General features: G+C 40.7%; 1 protein-coding gene, 4 long non-coding RNA genes and 1 pseudogene across 7 annotated transcripts in view; 5 read left to right on the top strand and 1 right to left on the bottom strand.

Annotated features, from left to right (window-relative positions):
- LOC145447847 (uncharacterized) overlaps positions 1–17,168 on the top strand; it is a 287,550-nt gene that overhangs the window by 262,806 nt on the left and 7,576 nt on the right. The window lies entirely within an intron of this gene.
- LOC145447834 (uncharacterized) overlaps positions 1–17,168 on the bottom strand; it is a 232,404-nt gene that overhangs the window by 41,303 nt on the left and 173,933 nt on the right. The gene's annotated exons all lie outside the window — the stretch shown is intronic.
- Positions 534–1,827, top strand: LOC145449162 (uncharacterized). Its single transcript, XR_013918158.1, has 2 exons — positions 534–1,653; positions 1,717–1,827. It is a non-coding gene; the product is annotated as an uncharacterized LOC145449162 (long non-coding RNA).
- On the top strand, positions 5,993–6,977 carry LOC145448691 (uncharacterized; annotated as a pseudogene).
- LOC145448682 (uncharacterized) lies at positions 8,982–10,362 on the top strand. The gene is made up of 4 exons (XM_080327152.1): positions 8,982–9,613; positions 9,673–9,776; positions 9,858–9,953; positions 10,027–10,362. Exons 1-4 carry the CDS (start codon positions 9,336–9,338, stop codon positions 10,230–10,232), a joined length of 684 nt encoding a protein of 227 aa, XP_080183278.1. The 5' UTR covers positions 8,982–9,335; the 3' UTR covers positions 10,233–10,362.
- LOC145448683 (uncharacterized) lies at positions 15,237–16,960 on the top strand. Its single transcript, XR_013918000.1, has 2 exons — positions 15,237–16,483; positions 16,547–16,960. It is a non-coding gene; the product is annotated as an uncharacterized LOC145448683 (long non-coding RNA).

The raw sequence follows: 17,168 nt of genomic DNA on the forward strand, positions 1-17,168 counted from the left end.
GGAGGGGCCATGCAAAATCTCACTAACCACTCGCTTCGGGTGGTCAAGGTTTGCCCCACAAATGAAAACACTACTTTCCTCCACTCCAAAAACGTTGGAGTAGTTGGTTGCATGAAGGTATACAAAATACCATCGTAACAGAGTTATATTTAATTTCAACTTAGGTTATGTAACAAAACCCCAGTCCAGAGCCGGTCCTTATGCTTTGAGAGAAGGGCCGAAAATGGACTGGTTATCCGGAGAGCCGCAAAAAAAAAGGTATTTGCCAACATATTTTCTAACTCTCATGTCCCGTGGGACTTCGAAAGCGATTGTTCACAGGACTGAAACAGCTCAGCTTGAGCCGGACTAGAGTATAGTTGCGAGTAATGAAAGGCCGTATCAAACGCTGCCATCGGCCGAGCCGCCGTCGATTTTATTTGACAGAGTCAATGACCAGGCCAGTGGGTGAATGACCAGGCTCCTGGTAGAACACTCGTAGGAAGTCATCTTGCGAGATCAGATTATGCTTGACATAAAAGCGCAGGTCCGCAATGCCTTACGTTTATTCTCACCGAGGTGGTGCTGCTTTTGTTCAAGTACGATCGTATCAATATCTGGGTTGAGGGTCATATGGAAAGCATGTTCCATACGCTCGGATGCTCGCAGGTGGTAGTAGTAATACACGAGGACAGATGAGGGACCCCGGTTGATGGATTTCGTGGCGGTGGTTGCCAAGGTGGATATCCCTGATCTAGTTTCATTAACTATTTTCTCACTCCAGAGTCTCATCGAGCTGACGGCCTTGTACCCCTGACCCAGCAGACTTCCCTTGTGGAATAGGCGTTTACTGTAGGTAGACAAAGGTGGACGATGATACCATTGTCTCTTCTTTCTTGAGATTTTGTCCCCGAGCTGCGAGGACCTCACTCAACCTCTGGGAGAACCGTTCTGCCTGTTGTGTGATGTCCTCACTAATTTCTCGCGGATTAGTCATCGGAGGATACTGTTTGGTCACTGCAACACACTGATTATCCCCTTGTAAAATTGCCATGACTATGAGCCCTAGCTCTGCTGCGACTCTCTTGCACTTTATTATGCTGTCTATGGTCCACATCTTTTGGCAAAGCCCTTCTATCCCTCCTTGTGGGTGATGTATGATGAGGTGCTCACCTGTCATATCGCGTAACGGTGTCGGCTCAGCATTGTCCGGAGGGGCAAAAGGGATCAACCACTAAGACCGAGTGACTGAGGAGAAACTCAGGTAACCAATTGAAGAAATTCTTCACTCCAAATAGGTCATTCAGTGTATCTGCAGTCATTGCGGCGGCTTCTCCTTTCATCTGAAGACAATACTTCGTGATATCGGATGTCAGATATGCCCCTGCGGTAATGAATTTTTCTCATGGTTTTGGACGTATTTGGCTCAAGGAGGTCATCTTGTTATGGAGCATAGTATCGCGCTCAGATTTCACCATCCCATTCTCCTCCATCAGTGGGCATATGTGCTTTGCTAGTGCTGCCTCTCCGACCACTCCGACCATTTATCTTGAACAGTGCCCCAAAACGCCGTCGTCGTCGTAGGCCCGCAGTGGGGTGGCCTTGAATGTGACTGTGCCTGTGCCGCGTAAGAAGAGAAGAAATTCCATCAAATTGGAACTAAGATCAGAATCGGTTCGTTTATTATACCTCGTTCGCAGATATTAAGCCCTAACTTATCCCACATTTGACTTTCAGATCACCGTTAATTACGCCGAAGGCGACGTAAAGTCGATAACAATTAATTTATTTCTGTTTTTATTTTTTATGTTGTTATTTTAATAGAAAAATTCGTTTCTCATAACCAAAGCTGGTGTTTCTGAAAACGAAAGTTCAGCATTTTGGTACGAGACAGTACAGCGCGGTATTTCGTGTGACGAGGCAGTACAGCGCGGTATTGCGTGTGACCACAGAAATGGTTGATCTAAAGCCCAGTTTCGAGTGCTTCATCTAGTAGGGTAGGCAAGTATCGTGGGCAGAAAAACTGACTTGGAATGTTCACATCTCCAGTTAGTTTTGAATCTAATCTAATTTCTGGTTTCAGGAAAGTACAAAACGAGCCAAGCTTCATGTACACACGTATATGGGTAGCTATAGGTGTAATTATGATAAAATACATGTACGCCATTTAGATTGTATCTTGCGCCGTTTTGATTCAATAAAATTAATATTTATTATGAACTCCCACAGTGCACAGATTGCTGTTACAACCAACATAGCCTCAATTTCACTGTGAATTGGGCAATTCTAGCTACATCTGAATAAGGACCCATGCATTTCTTGTTTCTCTCATTCAATGAACTCATTCAGTCACTTCTCCAGAAATCACTACCCCATCGCTACACATAGCAGACATATCTTTACTTTCTCTTTTTTGGATTTATTTAAATACGCTGAACCAATAAATACGTAGAATAACCACAATCGCATTCAATTGATTTCAGCAGCGCCTTTTGATATGTCCCATGATGCTGAATTATCTCCATCAGCAATATTCACAGCCACCACGTAGCTGGCAGTTACAGCATTCACATCAGCTCCATTGAAGTATGAAGATTTTGAATCCAGGATAGGTAATTCTGAGGCACGCAATCGTAGATGCTTTTACTTCCTATAGATACATATATCTGAAAGATAACTGAACTGGATTTATACATCTTTTGACAGCTTGGTTATTTCTGTACACGTAAAATATGCTGGATACAACAAGTAAAGCAATCTACATCAGGAATATAACCACAAAAATACATACGATGACACATAGACAACCTTATTTTACCACGAACAATCGAAACCACTTATATCTTCGACATGTCGAAATACACAGATAACACAGATATAAACACGAGATATTGGGCTGAAACAAATCCTGAATGTTACTATGATTATTCATTCAAACTTCCATTCGTATAAAATACTACAAACCCAATAAGAATCAAATATATTTTAAAACTGGACGTTTTTTCATAAGCTCCTGTACTAAATCGTCCAGCCTATATTCCCCACAATGCAACTGTTTCTAGTGACAACGTAAATATCGCGAGTAGCGCACTCCAGTGTTTATATAGCTCAGTCTGACGGATCATCACACCTTACGGGCAACCAGGCTATGTTGCCCCGGTTGCTCGGTAATTTTGTGAATAGGAGAAAGTATATCACTGTTTCTTTATTGTGCGCGGCTTTGAGAGAATAGACAGTGAAAGCGTGTTATGAGCGCTACCGGGGCATGCCCCGGCTAGGCATTCGCAAAGCGAAAACACGAAGAGAATTCGATTTTCGCAGAGACTTCGCTATATATGGGCATTTACAAACGAAAGGGCAAGAAGAATACGATTTTCGCTGTGATTTCGGTATATATAGATTGATGGTAAAGAACTGTTATTGAACAGAATTTTAGGTGGGGCAATGCCCCAGTTGCCCTATAGGACGAGCCGCCACTGCCATCACGTTAAACTGTTAATTGCCATTTCCGGTTAACGCCGGACTAATAATCTCTACATTCAATGATATTGGCTTATTATATGCACCGAAATCGCGAGTGATCATAGTATGTAACTTGCTATGGTCGTGTCAGCGCGAAAATATTTTTAGATTCACTAATGAATGTCGTCATTAATATTGGCATAGTTTAACATATTACTATCATACATTTATCCTTGCGCTGCCCGTGTGATTAGAATCACCGGTAGATTTGATGGATAGAATGTTTCCGAACATTTGGGGCAAAGTTATAAATGATAATGATGATGCATCTTCGTTGGTCTTATTGTCACTTTGTCGCATGCGGTTATTTCTTGGCCTCCCATCAGGAATGTCGGTTTGGGAGCACACGATTCCAAGTTTGTATTTGTATGGGGCACATCATTTTCCTCTGGTGTTCGCATCTGTACTGTGAGGCTCAGATCAGTGTTGGGATGATTCGAGTCATGACTTGACTCAAGTCAGACTCACGTCAGATTGTTCTTGTGCTTTTTTTGCACTAGATGCATTAACCTATGTATAGTAATTGAGGAAAGATATGACGAACGAGTCTAGTGTCTCATATTGGTATGGCCGAGAAGATGTTGCTGGAAGACAGAATTTCTACCGAAGAACTTTTGTCACACGTGCCAAAGACTGACTAAGAAAAAACAAACATTTCCAATGTCGCACGTGCTCGTCTTCATACCAGTATCAATCGCGTTGTAAAAGACACTTCTTGGAACGGCATTACAGTAAATCTGTATCGCTTGGAAACTATGTATGCTTTCCATGCAGCACAGATCACAAAAATGGTACTTCCGTGAATACACATGTCCACTGCCCAGTATGTGATAAAGCAATTTCGCGACGCCCTAACTTCAAGCATCACCTGAAACAGCACGCCACTACAGCGTCAGACGCCTCATTGCAAGATAACGAAGGCTCAAATCCGGATCCAAATATTGAACAAATAAAGAAATCCACCTCTGGAAATGAAAAATCTGCTTAATGTCCAGTATGTCAAAAAATTATGACAAGCCGGTCGATACATCATCACTGCAGAACAATTAATGGCATCGAAACAGAAAATGTTGCGAACTGCATCGATCAGAGAAAAGGAATATACCTTGTTAGACAAAGCTTTCATGATGGAATTCCCTACCCTGTTCACATCAGGAAAAATGTGTCTGAGTTCCAAGCCGGTGAGTCTGCAGTTGAATGTGAAAAATAGTGAATGCATGGATTACATGCGGATTATGTGGGAATGTGGCTTTCCTGCGGCTCAGTGTAGGCACCTGTGTGTCGTACCGACTAATATCGTGTATCCCAGCCATGTGGAATTGAGAGATGCCAGTTTGATGAGTCTTTCTTCGAGTGGTTCTTACAAAATTCTAAAGGATAGCAAAATCAATGGCTGTCGGGAATTGGCACAAAAATCAAGTGATGCACTATCCCCACTCGTTCAAGCAGTGCACCATGGTAGATACATAATGATTTCAGTGTTTACCCCAGAAAAGCACTACTATTCCCGTCTTGGGAGGGTATTGGTCACGGTGGATATGAAGGCAGGACTGTTTGCTCTCCACGTATCACAACTGAAAATATTGCTTTATTAATTCACCATATATCTGAATATTTTCATCTCATGCTGTGTGATCCTAGAGCTTGACATTTCTTCCAAAGCATCACTTCTTATCTCACTACCCGTGGTTGATCACCCAGTTTGGGCCATTGGTACATGTTTGGACTCTCCGTTTTGAGAGTAAGCAAAAACTTCATCAATATTATTAAAACACTCTGTGAGAATCATCAGTTTTTTCACCGTCAGTTTTTTCTGGCCTATCTCATTTCCAACTCCACCTTATTTCCAACGAAAACGAGTAATCAAAAGGCCAATACAGATCCATGTCCTGAGTGGCTTGTACCGATTCTTTCCAGACAAGGAATATGCGAGCATTACCAATTGTTGCGAGAAGCAACTTACAAAGGAACGCAGTACAGGCTGGAGAACTGCTATGTTATCCTGAGTCGTGATAGTATTGATTTGGAAATTGGAAAAATCAGAATGTTGGTACAACATAAAAGTCGCTTATTGTTGCTCCTTGCAAAGATGAGTTTTTGCCGCATCGCGGCTGTTTTCAGATTCATGGGCCTTATGCTACTGTACTAAGGTTTGTTGATTTTTCGCAGCTGTTGGATTATTTTCCACTGCATGGGTCTCTTTTTGGAATGTCGCTGTATACACTACTTAAGCATAATGCTTGAATTCAACAAGCCCGAACGTGTTCAACAAGCCCGAACGTGTATCAGTTGCAGTCTAATTGCGTATCATTACACTATGGTTATTGCCTTTTTCATGCTTTGGGATATGCCATATGTATGTTTTCATGAATATGTCAAATTTTCAGCTTATGTCAAATTTTCAGCTTATCATATGTTGATGTGATAAGTTATAACACACATACTCCTCTTGACAGGCAAGTGCAAAATGGATTTGTTAGTAATCAGTAGAATGCTACCCGATCAACCTAGTGAGGTATATGAAAATATCAAAGCTCGCCTTCATGAACTCGGTGTGGAAAATGCCAAACAGGCCAATTTTCTAAAAGAAGGAGACTTGAGAGGAGTATTAGCTCCTGTTCCGGCGCGGCAACTAATTTCTGGACTCAAAGATGATTTGAACGAATCGGCGGCATCGGCAGATTCTGATGCCTCCTGCGTGGAAAGTATACTGAACACGTCCACCAACTCTGGAACCTGTGATGCTTCATGGTGCTATTCCTTTGAAGTATCCTGGCAGTCTTTTCCCGCACCACTGATCAAATGCTGTATGAATAACAAGATTCCTCCAGATGATCAACGCAGGGAGATGGTTCGTATTCTTGCGGACAAAATAATGAAGGTTAAACACAACCCAAAGAAGAAATAACTGGGGACTATTGCCCACGCAATTATCTCAAAATATCCAAGCTCTTTCCTAGATATCGCGAGTGGTGTTCGCATCGGCAGTGGTCACGATTCACTTGCGAGTCGACTATATTATAGAGTGGAAAATGAACAGCGAAAAAATAAATCAAAGGACCAGAATATGAACAATTCAAATGTTAATAAAAGGAAAAAGAATGATGTGCAAAAATACGGCTGCATTAATTGGTCGCCCCTACCTATAATATGAAAGAATTAGAAATAGACCAGCAATGGCTGCTTGAAGAAAGCAGAAAGCCGTACGATACACTGGAAGAGTGAGATCGTTAATGGCGACAACTTATCCGCTGCAGCGATCAATAATCAATGAGCGTGCGCCAGTATCTGCAATCAGGATTAAGTGGCCCATCCTGTTTGAAGATCACTATATGTTCACGCATTATTCCAAGCTTACCGGTAGGGTTGATGGAAAGGAACACATCATTTGCATGATGGACAGTAGCTGGTGCCTCATTCAAAAGTAAGTATAAACAGCTATCCCTATATTTTATTGTAGATAATGCTTAGTCACTACATGTCTCGGTCGTGATTATATTTTCTGACTTGACTCTAGTCAAAATGTACAATGACTCGAAATGACTCGTGACTCGAAGGTAGTGACTTGATCCCAACACTGATCTCAAGTCGCGTGCACCGAGTAGTAATTACTTTTGTCTTACAAAATATGCCGACTAGTAATTACTTAGTCTTGCAGAATATACCGCGTAGTAATTCCTTTATCTTACAGAATAATAACGACCTTTAAAGTTGAATAAAAAAGACGCGTCTTCGGAATATGAATACAACCGAACTTGTTATGGATTTTACGCTGTAGTGATTGTATGTACTCGCGTAATCTTGTTTACTTTTCATACAGATACTGTTGAGTTGGTCTGGTACGTTGCAAACGGATTTACTTGAAAAGGTTTTCGTATTTTGACTCTAGTATGGTAAGATGTTAAAATGTCGAGATGTCATAGTGATATTATTTCTGAACCTATCTTTGACAAACTGGAAAGCCGGATCACGAATATAGAGTTGCAATGTTTTATTACTTGTTTCAAATCAATGTGCGTATAATATCGAAATGGGACTGGGTGAAAGCTGGTAGCTATGTTTGTCAATCCTATTTCAATTCAGACTATGCCAAAGTCAAAATATTTCATTTTGGATTGTCTCAATTTACCGATAGTACATCTCGCGAATGGATTCCGACACCGTACTATAACATTTTTTAGAATATGGTCTCGAGGATTTTCAATCAACAATACCTGAATTTTTTGGTGATGCTGGAGTTGGTGAATGATAAGATGTGTATTTTTGTTAGGCGTTTAATTTCCTCAGTAGCGTTTAATTTCCTCAGTAATGATTGTATAATGTGCAATTTGCATACTTGATTCTTGTTGAGCTAGTTCAGTGCTTTTCAACCTGTGTGACGGTTCGCACTGGTGCGAATGAAAAAAATTGCAGTGCGAATGACGAAGGCGGTGCGAATAGTGCGAATGAAAATCCGGATCAAGTGCGAATGAAAATCGTAAATTATTAATTTTTGTAACGTGGGATGATTCGAATAAACCTAATAGGAAATTCAAGGACAGTGTAACTTTTGTGGCGACAAAATTAAAGTGATGCTTCATAAGTAAACGCGAGACCATTTATCACGGATACCGGTATCCTATTCTTTTCCCAGGTTGCCTCGGCATGTGAGAATCTTGCTGAGCTGTGATTCATCTGATTATACTATCGTTCAGAAAGGAGATACTTTTGAAGTGACAGTATTCTCAAAAGTTCTTTTCTGAGTATTGTCCTCACCTAATTACAGGATTGGAATTTGCGAAAATCACTTTGAAGAATCGGATGTAATAGAATATAAATCTCGCAAGGAATTGAAATTTGGAGCATTGCCAAGGCTCAATCTGGCGTCCAAATGCAGAAGTAGCAAGGTAAGACGATTTAATTTACCTTAGAAACTGTCCAATAAGTGTATTACTCGAATTTGTTATAAAGGAGTTAAGAAAACAACCGGTCGTTCGGAAGCAACTTCCGGACAAACTTCTGCATAGAGATATTAGGGATGTTGTCCTGTCTTACCACAAATTGAAAAAAAAAACATACAGGGATAAGGAATCTCTTCAGCTGTAACCATCTTTCATTATGCCATTATAATTTTTTCTCATTTCATGCAGATATCTGGAGTTTGAGTGACAGAAATGATAAATTGTTTATAGAAAAATGGGAATGTTTTGAAGATATTGTGCCAATATCGAGGTACCTTGCAAATTAAGTGAATATGGGTGATCAATTTACGTTACATTGCTATGAAACAATTGTTTCAGGATTTCCCTTATAAGCAGTCTGATGATTGATTCAGCGGCATTGCATGGATGGAAGCGGCCTCCCAACCAGCTTCCGAATTATGACTTGAAATTTTCAACTCTTCAGCAATTTCTAAGTATGCCATTACTACTGTCGGTCAATTTTCAGAATCTGTCATACCCAATGTTGTATAGGTTTTCTTGACGGAATGAGACTTTGTATCGGGGTACAGGAGAGGACACGAAGCCCACATCAACATAAGACTTTATCTTGGGCCCGGGGATCATTTACATGGAAAGGTCATTTGTTCAAGAGCTCCTCGTGCGAAGTTGTAGGTTCGTAATTTTTTTTTGAGTGACGTCAAATCTCCGGTGAGCAGCACTGAAGAAAGTGCCGAGTTGTTAGAATTGATATATCTATATTCAGTTTGGAACTATTCTATTGCATGCACCATTTGCACAAAATATGATGTAAAAACAAGATACAACAGAAGATATTCAAAAAGTACTCCATGTGGTTCAGATGATGATTGTTCAACTGTCCAGGAAGATCTTCGTTCAGCTATAGTGGTTTTGATGTTAATGAACGCATCGACAAGAAAAAAATTGACCAAAGGATTTTTTAGGGATATTGTTGAGAGTGTAGCGGAAAGCATGAACGAATGGCAGAGGATGTTTTTTAAAGAGCAGTGTTCAAACGCAAAAAGCCATCCTAATGCCCGCAGATACCACCATGATGTTATCAGATTGGCGATTGAGCTTTACGCCCGAGCCCGAGCACCATCAGCTTATCACATGCTTCGAACCACAGGACTGCTAACATTGCCTTCTTCTGGCTCGCTGCGTCATTACAGGTGCACATAGACATTCACATTATCTCTTGATTTTCTTATATACAAGGTATTTAATTTAGGAACTTGGCATCATCAAAGCCTGGCATATGCGAAATTGCGCTCGAGCAATTAAAACGCCTGAAGGACCCTGTTGATGCCTACCATACCATTGATGATATGAAAAGTAAGATATTGTGTATATTGCATATGTGATATCACAATGCAAATTTTTGTGAAATAATATAATGTGTATTGCAACTTTCAGTTAGAGAGAATCTGGTTTATCAAGATTCTCGCATCATTGGTTTTGTGGACTACGGTGACCGTCATACACCGGATCAAATTGCAACTCATAGTTGCAGTCAGGAGCACAATTATTGAATTTACGGACTAGCTTACCATGTTAATACTTTTTGCTGAATCTGTCTTTTTAGTGTTTTATCTGCGGTCATTTGATCGTAAACTTTCCATCCCATTTTCATGGTGGCCAACAACAACAACAAAGGCATTCACACTTGCGTCTATGTTCATGAAAGCTGTCATGGTGTGTGAGAAATGGAATGTTCAGATCCATGCAGTTGTGGCTGATGGTGTATCAACCAATCGTAATTTCTTTTCACGGAGCTGTTTCGACCCCTAATTACCTAAATTTTTATGCACCTCAACCAACCCGACCCGATGAACCTATTCTGATATGCTCAGACACCAGTCACCTTTTGAAGGTAATCAGCGGGACTTTGCTTTCTGTGAACACACCTTTATCTGAGAGGGGATTTTGAAACTGTTATCACAGACAGCAAAAATTCATTATTTTCTTCCAAGCCAGGAGGTACAAAGTACATGTGCAAAGATGGTCAGGACATTCTGTGGACCCATATCAGAGAGCTGTACAAAAATGACCGAGACCAACCTCTGCATCTGCCAAATAAAATCACACGGGCCCACGTGGAGCTGGATTCATATAGCAAGGTAAATTAGAAGACAAGGTATACTTATTTATTGAGTGACGAGTACTAAGAAGGCTCACTTTCAGATGAGGGTGTCTCTTGCGAAGGATGTATTGAGTTATGAAGTCATTAGAATAGGACCTATCTGGCTGTCAAGGCACTGCAAGCTTTGTGATGTTGTTCGACAGGTGGCTCAACATAGTGACATCCAGAAGTATTTCGGATCTAAACGATCCCAGATTAGTTTGGCTTAAGGATACTTTTCTAAAATACTTCAAAGATTGGGAGGTTTGAATCTAGATGAATCACTTGCTTTGATGGTTTGTAGCTACTTGACAGATTAGTGCAGATGGAGGTGACGACTCAGCACCCAGGTGGGGAGAAGCGACTTATCGCCAGGCCAAAATTGAAAGGTCTCATTTTCACCACCAAGAACATGGTTAGGTTAGCGAAGAGACTGATCAGTACCAATAAGTTAAAAACTGTTGCTTTACGGGTCTTGACACAAGATGTCTTGTCAGCAGCTATTAGTTCTTTGGTGAGTAAGGTACATTGGTTCTGTCTGTTTAAATGACATTGTTTTTCAACAGCGGTCATCCATGAGATTTTGTCGCAACCCCGATGCGAGGCAGGTTGGCTACATACAGTGAGAGAGAGAGAGAGAGTCTTTATTTTCATCGAACCAAAATACATAACATACGGCAGTGATGGTGGTACAGAAAATATGCGTGCACAGTATTCGGTATTAGATAGGAATGATCGATAAGACCGTGAAGGTCATCTAGTCTGATCACACCAGCATCAAACAGGTACACTTGACTCAGAACAGTCTGGCTGTAAAAAAAATGTTTAGTTACGAAAGGAAAATGAAAAAAATTTAACAATGGTAGCAACATTGTGCCATTGTGACAACATTGTGCCAACGTTAAGCCATCAAACGGGTGAAGGATGCAAATACAACATATGCATATTGGTCAGTAAACCCATGGACATCAGTCTGCAATGATCCCTTGCCCAAAGCAAGGAAATCAACTGATGATGTGGATGAGCATTGACTAGTTCGAAATTTGATTAGAAATTTTTAATAATCAGATAATATATTTGATTGAAATAAACCTGAAAATGTTCTGCTGACACCTATCAGGGGTAATTGTCAGCAGCTACTGGCGAATTGCTGGCAATTACCTTCGAGTGCCAGGCGAAAATATTCGGGTTGATTTAAATATGATTTGATATTTAATCATATGCTTTAGTTCTGTTCCTCTAAGATTCTGTTCAATCTTCAATAAAGATCCTGTATATTACTCTAATACAGAGTTGCTGCCCTTCGGTATTAGTGTAAAAAGCCAAAGCACCACGTCAAGGTTCCAACCATTGCAATGGTTTCCTTGGTGACAGAAGGACCCCTATGGGAATAGGCAGCACTCGTCCCATAGGAAAAAAACCTGTGAGGAGAAAAGCTAATTTTAACTACTTTGGATACCTCCTTCAATCCGTCCCTTAACGCTTCTGAATATTTGGAGCTTTTTGCTTGCTTCTTATGAAGGACATAGCGAACAAAATTATGAGTTAAAATCCGATTGAAATGCATCATGGACTTGTCCAATACATCCTCCACAATCTCCATACTCTCATTAGTCTGTAAAACTAATAAATCAATCAACTTTTGATACCAAGGGTCTAAACGAATATTTTCAAGGATACTTAAGAAATCAATATTTTTGGCTTGTTTTGATACTTCCTTCCCGTGGAGAATGTACAATCTGAATAGAACACCACTATACTTATCTGACGGATACTTGAGGCAGTTTTCCTTCCTCTCCATTATCTGGATTAGTTTGCCAGCAGGTTTTTAAGCAGATAAGCAGCTGGATATGGACGGATGTGATTTTTCCATGGCCTTGAGTAAGACACCATCAACATATTCCAAACTATCTGTTGAAATTAACAGAGGTAGCCATTGTTTATAAGTAAAATTTTATGTTTATTAGATCGAAGTACTGATTCCAAAGACATGACAAAACCACTTCAAGTGGATGTAAAAAATTAGGATCTGAAATGCACTCAAGTAACTGGTTTCTAGTGCAATCCATCTTTAAGCCAATATAATGAACAAGATGGAAACATCCCAAAACTAAATTTTTACTTTACAAAATGGAGAGTTCGAAAGTAAGGTGTTGACTCAGTTACATTAAGAATAATAGATAGTAACAAAAAACATAAGCACTGGAAGTAAGTGGGCGAAATCTACTGTAGAGTAGGCTACTCAGGAAAAGTAGAAATAGGGCCTATACTTCGTTACTGGCTTGCTCCGGAATTATTATGCATCTCAGCACCCTAAATTATTGAACATCAATTAATATATTTTGTAAATGAAACTTCCTTACCCGACTCACGGAGGAGAAGTAATAGGCTCCTCCTCTTTTCCACGCACCAACTCATCAAAAACCTTTAGCAAAACCATCACGGCGCCTAATTGGGGAAAGCCAAGCAACGGAGAAGCTTGGTGAATGGTGACAGATGTTAGAATAATACTGGTAAAACTGGTTCACCCCAACTCTACAATATCTGTAATTAAGCTCCTTTACAAATGGCAAAACAGAGTCCTGGTTAAGCTGCTCAAATGGCGGTACTGCTTTGATCAAGCATCTGGCCGACTCACATGCATTCCTCAGTATGGAGATCGCTCTATCATCATCCATGTTGCAGTCGGGAGTTGGATGATCATGAGTCTTGGCATGTTTTAAGCTCCTTTATTGTGGGAAAGGTGGCAGAACATTCTTCGCACGAAGCTCCTCTCCAGTTATCCAAGCCTTCGAAGCAGTAATTAATTTCTGCTTCCGTCAATACCTCTTCCCAATCCTCCCACATCATTTCTTCATCCATATTAACTAGTCAACTAAGCTATAAACATAACGAGTAACAAAATAACAGCGCATAACTCACCTAAGGCAGTGGTTCCCAACCTTTTTCCACCCACGTACCATTTTGTGGTTTTATGCAGTGCTCGCGTACCACCTATATAAGTTACGCGCGTTTCCACCATTTATGACGTCATACTCACGTATTTGGCCTATGCGAGGTGTATTAACAAATTCTAGTAAACTAGGCCAAGGATGTCGAACATACGGCCCGTTGGTCGGATCCGGTCCGCCAGACGATTTTATCCGGCCCGCATAGCCATTCTGAGTACATTGAAAAAATATTATATTTTCCATCACATCCACATTAATAAAGCAAATTACAACATCCGCGTTGACAGTTAAATATCTTGTATTCATCACAACGCATACGCAGGGCTAACGCCAGATTATGACTAACGCAGGGGTGGCCAACTTTTTTGTCATTCACGGCCGCATTTCGACCACTCGTGTAGCCTACGGCCGCATTCCAGGGCATAGTCGTAATGAACGAGCTGGACGCCAAATACCCAGGTTGAAGTGTCTATGTTCATTTCAGGTGAAATCCGAACTAATCTATTTAATGATAGGCTGACTATGCGCACTAAAATCGCGAGTGGTCACTGGTAATGTTAACGGAATGAAGTGCTCATAGTCGCGCCAAGCGCGAAAAAAATTCAGATTCACCAGTGAATTTCGTCATTGATATTAGCAGTTTTGCATATTACCATCAAACATTTATCCTTTCTCATCCCGTGTGATCAGATTCACTGGTATAGAGTTGATGTAGGGGTGTTTTCGAAAATTTAAAGGAAGTTATAAATTATGATGCATCTTCAGTGGGCCAATTGGTATTAGTCACTTTGTAGCATGCTGTTATTTCTTGACCTCCCATCAGGATTGTTAGTATAGTGAGGAGCACATGATTCCGAGCTGATCTTTCCATGTGAGGCGCATCATTTTCACTGATGTTCGCATCTGTATTGTGGGGCTCTGATTGCAAAGGGTGCTACTATATTAAAATCGAAAAATGTAGTTGCATTGAATCGCGCCCAGCGCGAAGAAAATTTCAAGATTAATTGAAATCTTTAAAGAAATCGGGTGTCAATTCGTAAATTCGAATTGGATGTCGACGCCCGCCAACACATACTAATTGAATTGCGTGTCTACGGCCGCACACATTCCCTCTTACGGCCGCAGATTGGCCACCCATGGACTAAAGCAAAGGGAACACTGAAATATGACTACTTGTATCGCCGGTAATGCTACTGTTTTAGCGGTTCTTAACTGTATTCAACCGGACAAACATCGTATTTTAGCCAATTTTATTGCTCGCAAATAATGGTGTTGCGACTCGCTAGAATGAAACCCCTACGGTCCGTGTATTATCTATATATGCTTGTTAATAAAGTATTCCATCGAGAAGCAATGGTACGAGGCAACATTTTGGATTCCGTTGACTGGTCCGGCCCACGAGCGATTTCATGACTTCGATCCGGCCCGCGATGCAATTTGAGTTTGACACCCCTGAACTAGGCATTATCAGCCAGGGTTGATGGGATGTATTGAATTGTTTTTTTCACCACCAGTCACAAGAAGAACAACATAATGAATTAAAAACACACAACAAAAGTTAATTTATGTCATGCGATTGCTGCATTTGTTTATTTTCCACTAGCATGTCGATGCGTGGCATACGTTTGCTTAAAGCGCATCGAAAGTCATGTATGGGCGCAACAAGTCGGTTTCGTTTCTTCGACTTGATATTCATCAGGAATGAAAATCCTTGCTCCTGTTCTGGTTCAAGTATGTTAGCGCAAATTCTCTTTGCGATAAATTCTAGCATATCCGTCTGGCGTAATTATTATATTCCAAATCTCAAGGGATCAATATCGGTGTGCGTTTATAAGTTTCCTACAGTTCATAAGGATGCCGCATTACTGTTGCGAGTATAAGTGCACCACGAACTCTACCGCTGTAAACGACACTGGAATAGGCAGGAGCTTCCACAAAACAAATTTCCACGGGACGGAAAACTGAGGAAAGCGTGGCTGGATAGAATCAGGAGACAGAATTTCATACCAACATAAGCCTCACTTTTCTGCTCATTTTACTTCAGCAAAGAGGATTTTGCTAAGTCCAAGACGGACACACCATCACAATTTCAGAAAATGAGATTGATACGGACTGCTATTCCGAGCCACAATTTGAGGGGTGAAGTGCATGACACCAGGCAAACGACGAGGACAAGTGCTACTTCTGTTCTGGCAGGCAACAATTTAGTCCTGACAGCACAACGAATGCCTGGGCCGTCAACCGGTACTAAAAGGAAGCTGTTTCCTCTCAAAAAATCTCACAAGGAAAGTATTCACCTTTCCGATTCTTCGGAGCTATCACCCATATTACAGAAGCTGAACAACACTGCAACCGAAATTGCCCAATTAATTACCGAAAAACTTTTTAGATATGGAAATCTGTCGGACTCTGCAATCACCAGTTACACAGGACTATCACGCACCAATTTTATAATCATTATGGATATAATTGATCAATTCCAGCCCCTCTCTTATTGGTCTGGAGACCGAGTTACAAAAGTTTCCAGCGAGGATCAATTGCTTCTGTTCCTGATGTAGCTTAAACTGGATCCGCCTTACTTTGATGTTGCAATACGATTTCATGTGAGCCGTACCACCGCCATTAAAACTTTTCGGACATATCATCAAGCATCCCATGAAATATTTTTTGTGGGCTGCATGGATACCATACCATCTTTGAAGAAAAATCAATGTTCTCTGCCATCAAAATTTGGGGATTTCAATAGTTGCCGAGCGATAATTGATTGCACAGAAATTCGAATAGAGAGCCCAAGGCAAGATCTCAATGCAGCTGCATCAACATACAGCAATTACAAGCATGCTTTAACGGTGAAATATCTTATTGCAGTTGCACCAAATGGTGCAATTACTTTTGTGTCAGATGGATACCCAGGAAGCATATCGGACAAGGAAATAACTGCTAAATCTGGACTCATTACTCATTTACAAGTAAGTAGCCTGTAACTTATGACCGATTATGATCCATCATAAGCTCTTCATATTTTATTGCAGGCTGGTGATCTCCTACTAGCTGATAAAGGCTTTCTCATATACGACCTCCTGCCTCGTGGCATTTACCTGAATTTGCCGTCATTCTTGAGTACCCGAAAGCAGTTCACAAAACAGGAGGCAGCATTCACGAGGCGAATTGCCAGAAGTAGAATACACGTGGAACGTGGAATCGAAAGGATGAGAAACTATAAAATATTGCACTGTATTAGCGCACCGATGAGACCATACATCGACAAAATTGTCCAAGTATGCGCATTATTAGTCAACTTCTAATCCCTCACTATTGCAGGTGTATTTGACTCGTACTGTGGTTTTTAATATGTCTTTATTTCAAATTTCTCGTCGTTGATTCAATTCTCATTTAGTTCTCTCGCTGCTGGTTTAAATTTAAGTAATAAACACTACGTTTCAATATTCTGATGTTGTTTGCGTTGCTAAACTTTATCGAAACTCTAACAAAAAATCAACTAAAAAAAGTTTAATATGATATGAAGACAACTCTACTGAGGCAAGGTGCAGCTGGGTCATCCGGTTACAATGACCGTGATTGAGCTGCTATGTCGATCTGCTGAGTCGTTCGCGAATAGTCGTTTTAATAATACATTGATGTAAAAATCCGTCA

The sequence above is a fragment of the Botryllus schlosseri genome, chromosome 10 (genome assembly GCF_051294905.1).
Source record: "Botryllus schlosseri isolate E-star chromosome 10, Bs_hap1, whole genome shotgun sequence".
In the NCBI taxonomy this organism is placed as follows: domain Eukaryota; kingdom Metazoa; phylum Chordata; class Ascidiacea; order Stolidobranchia; family Styelidae; genus Botryllus; species Botryllus schlosseri.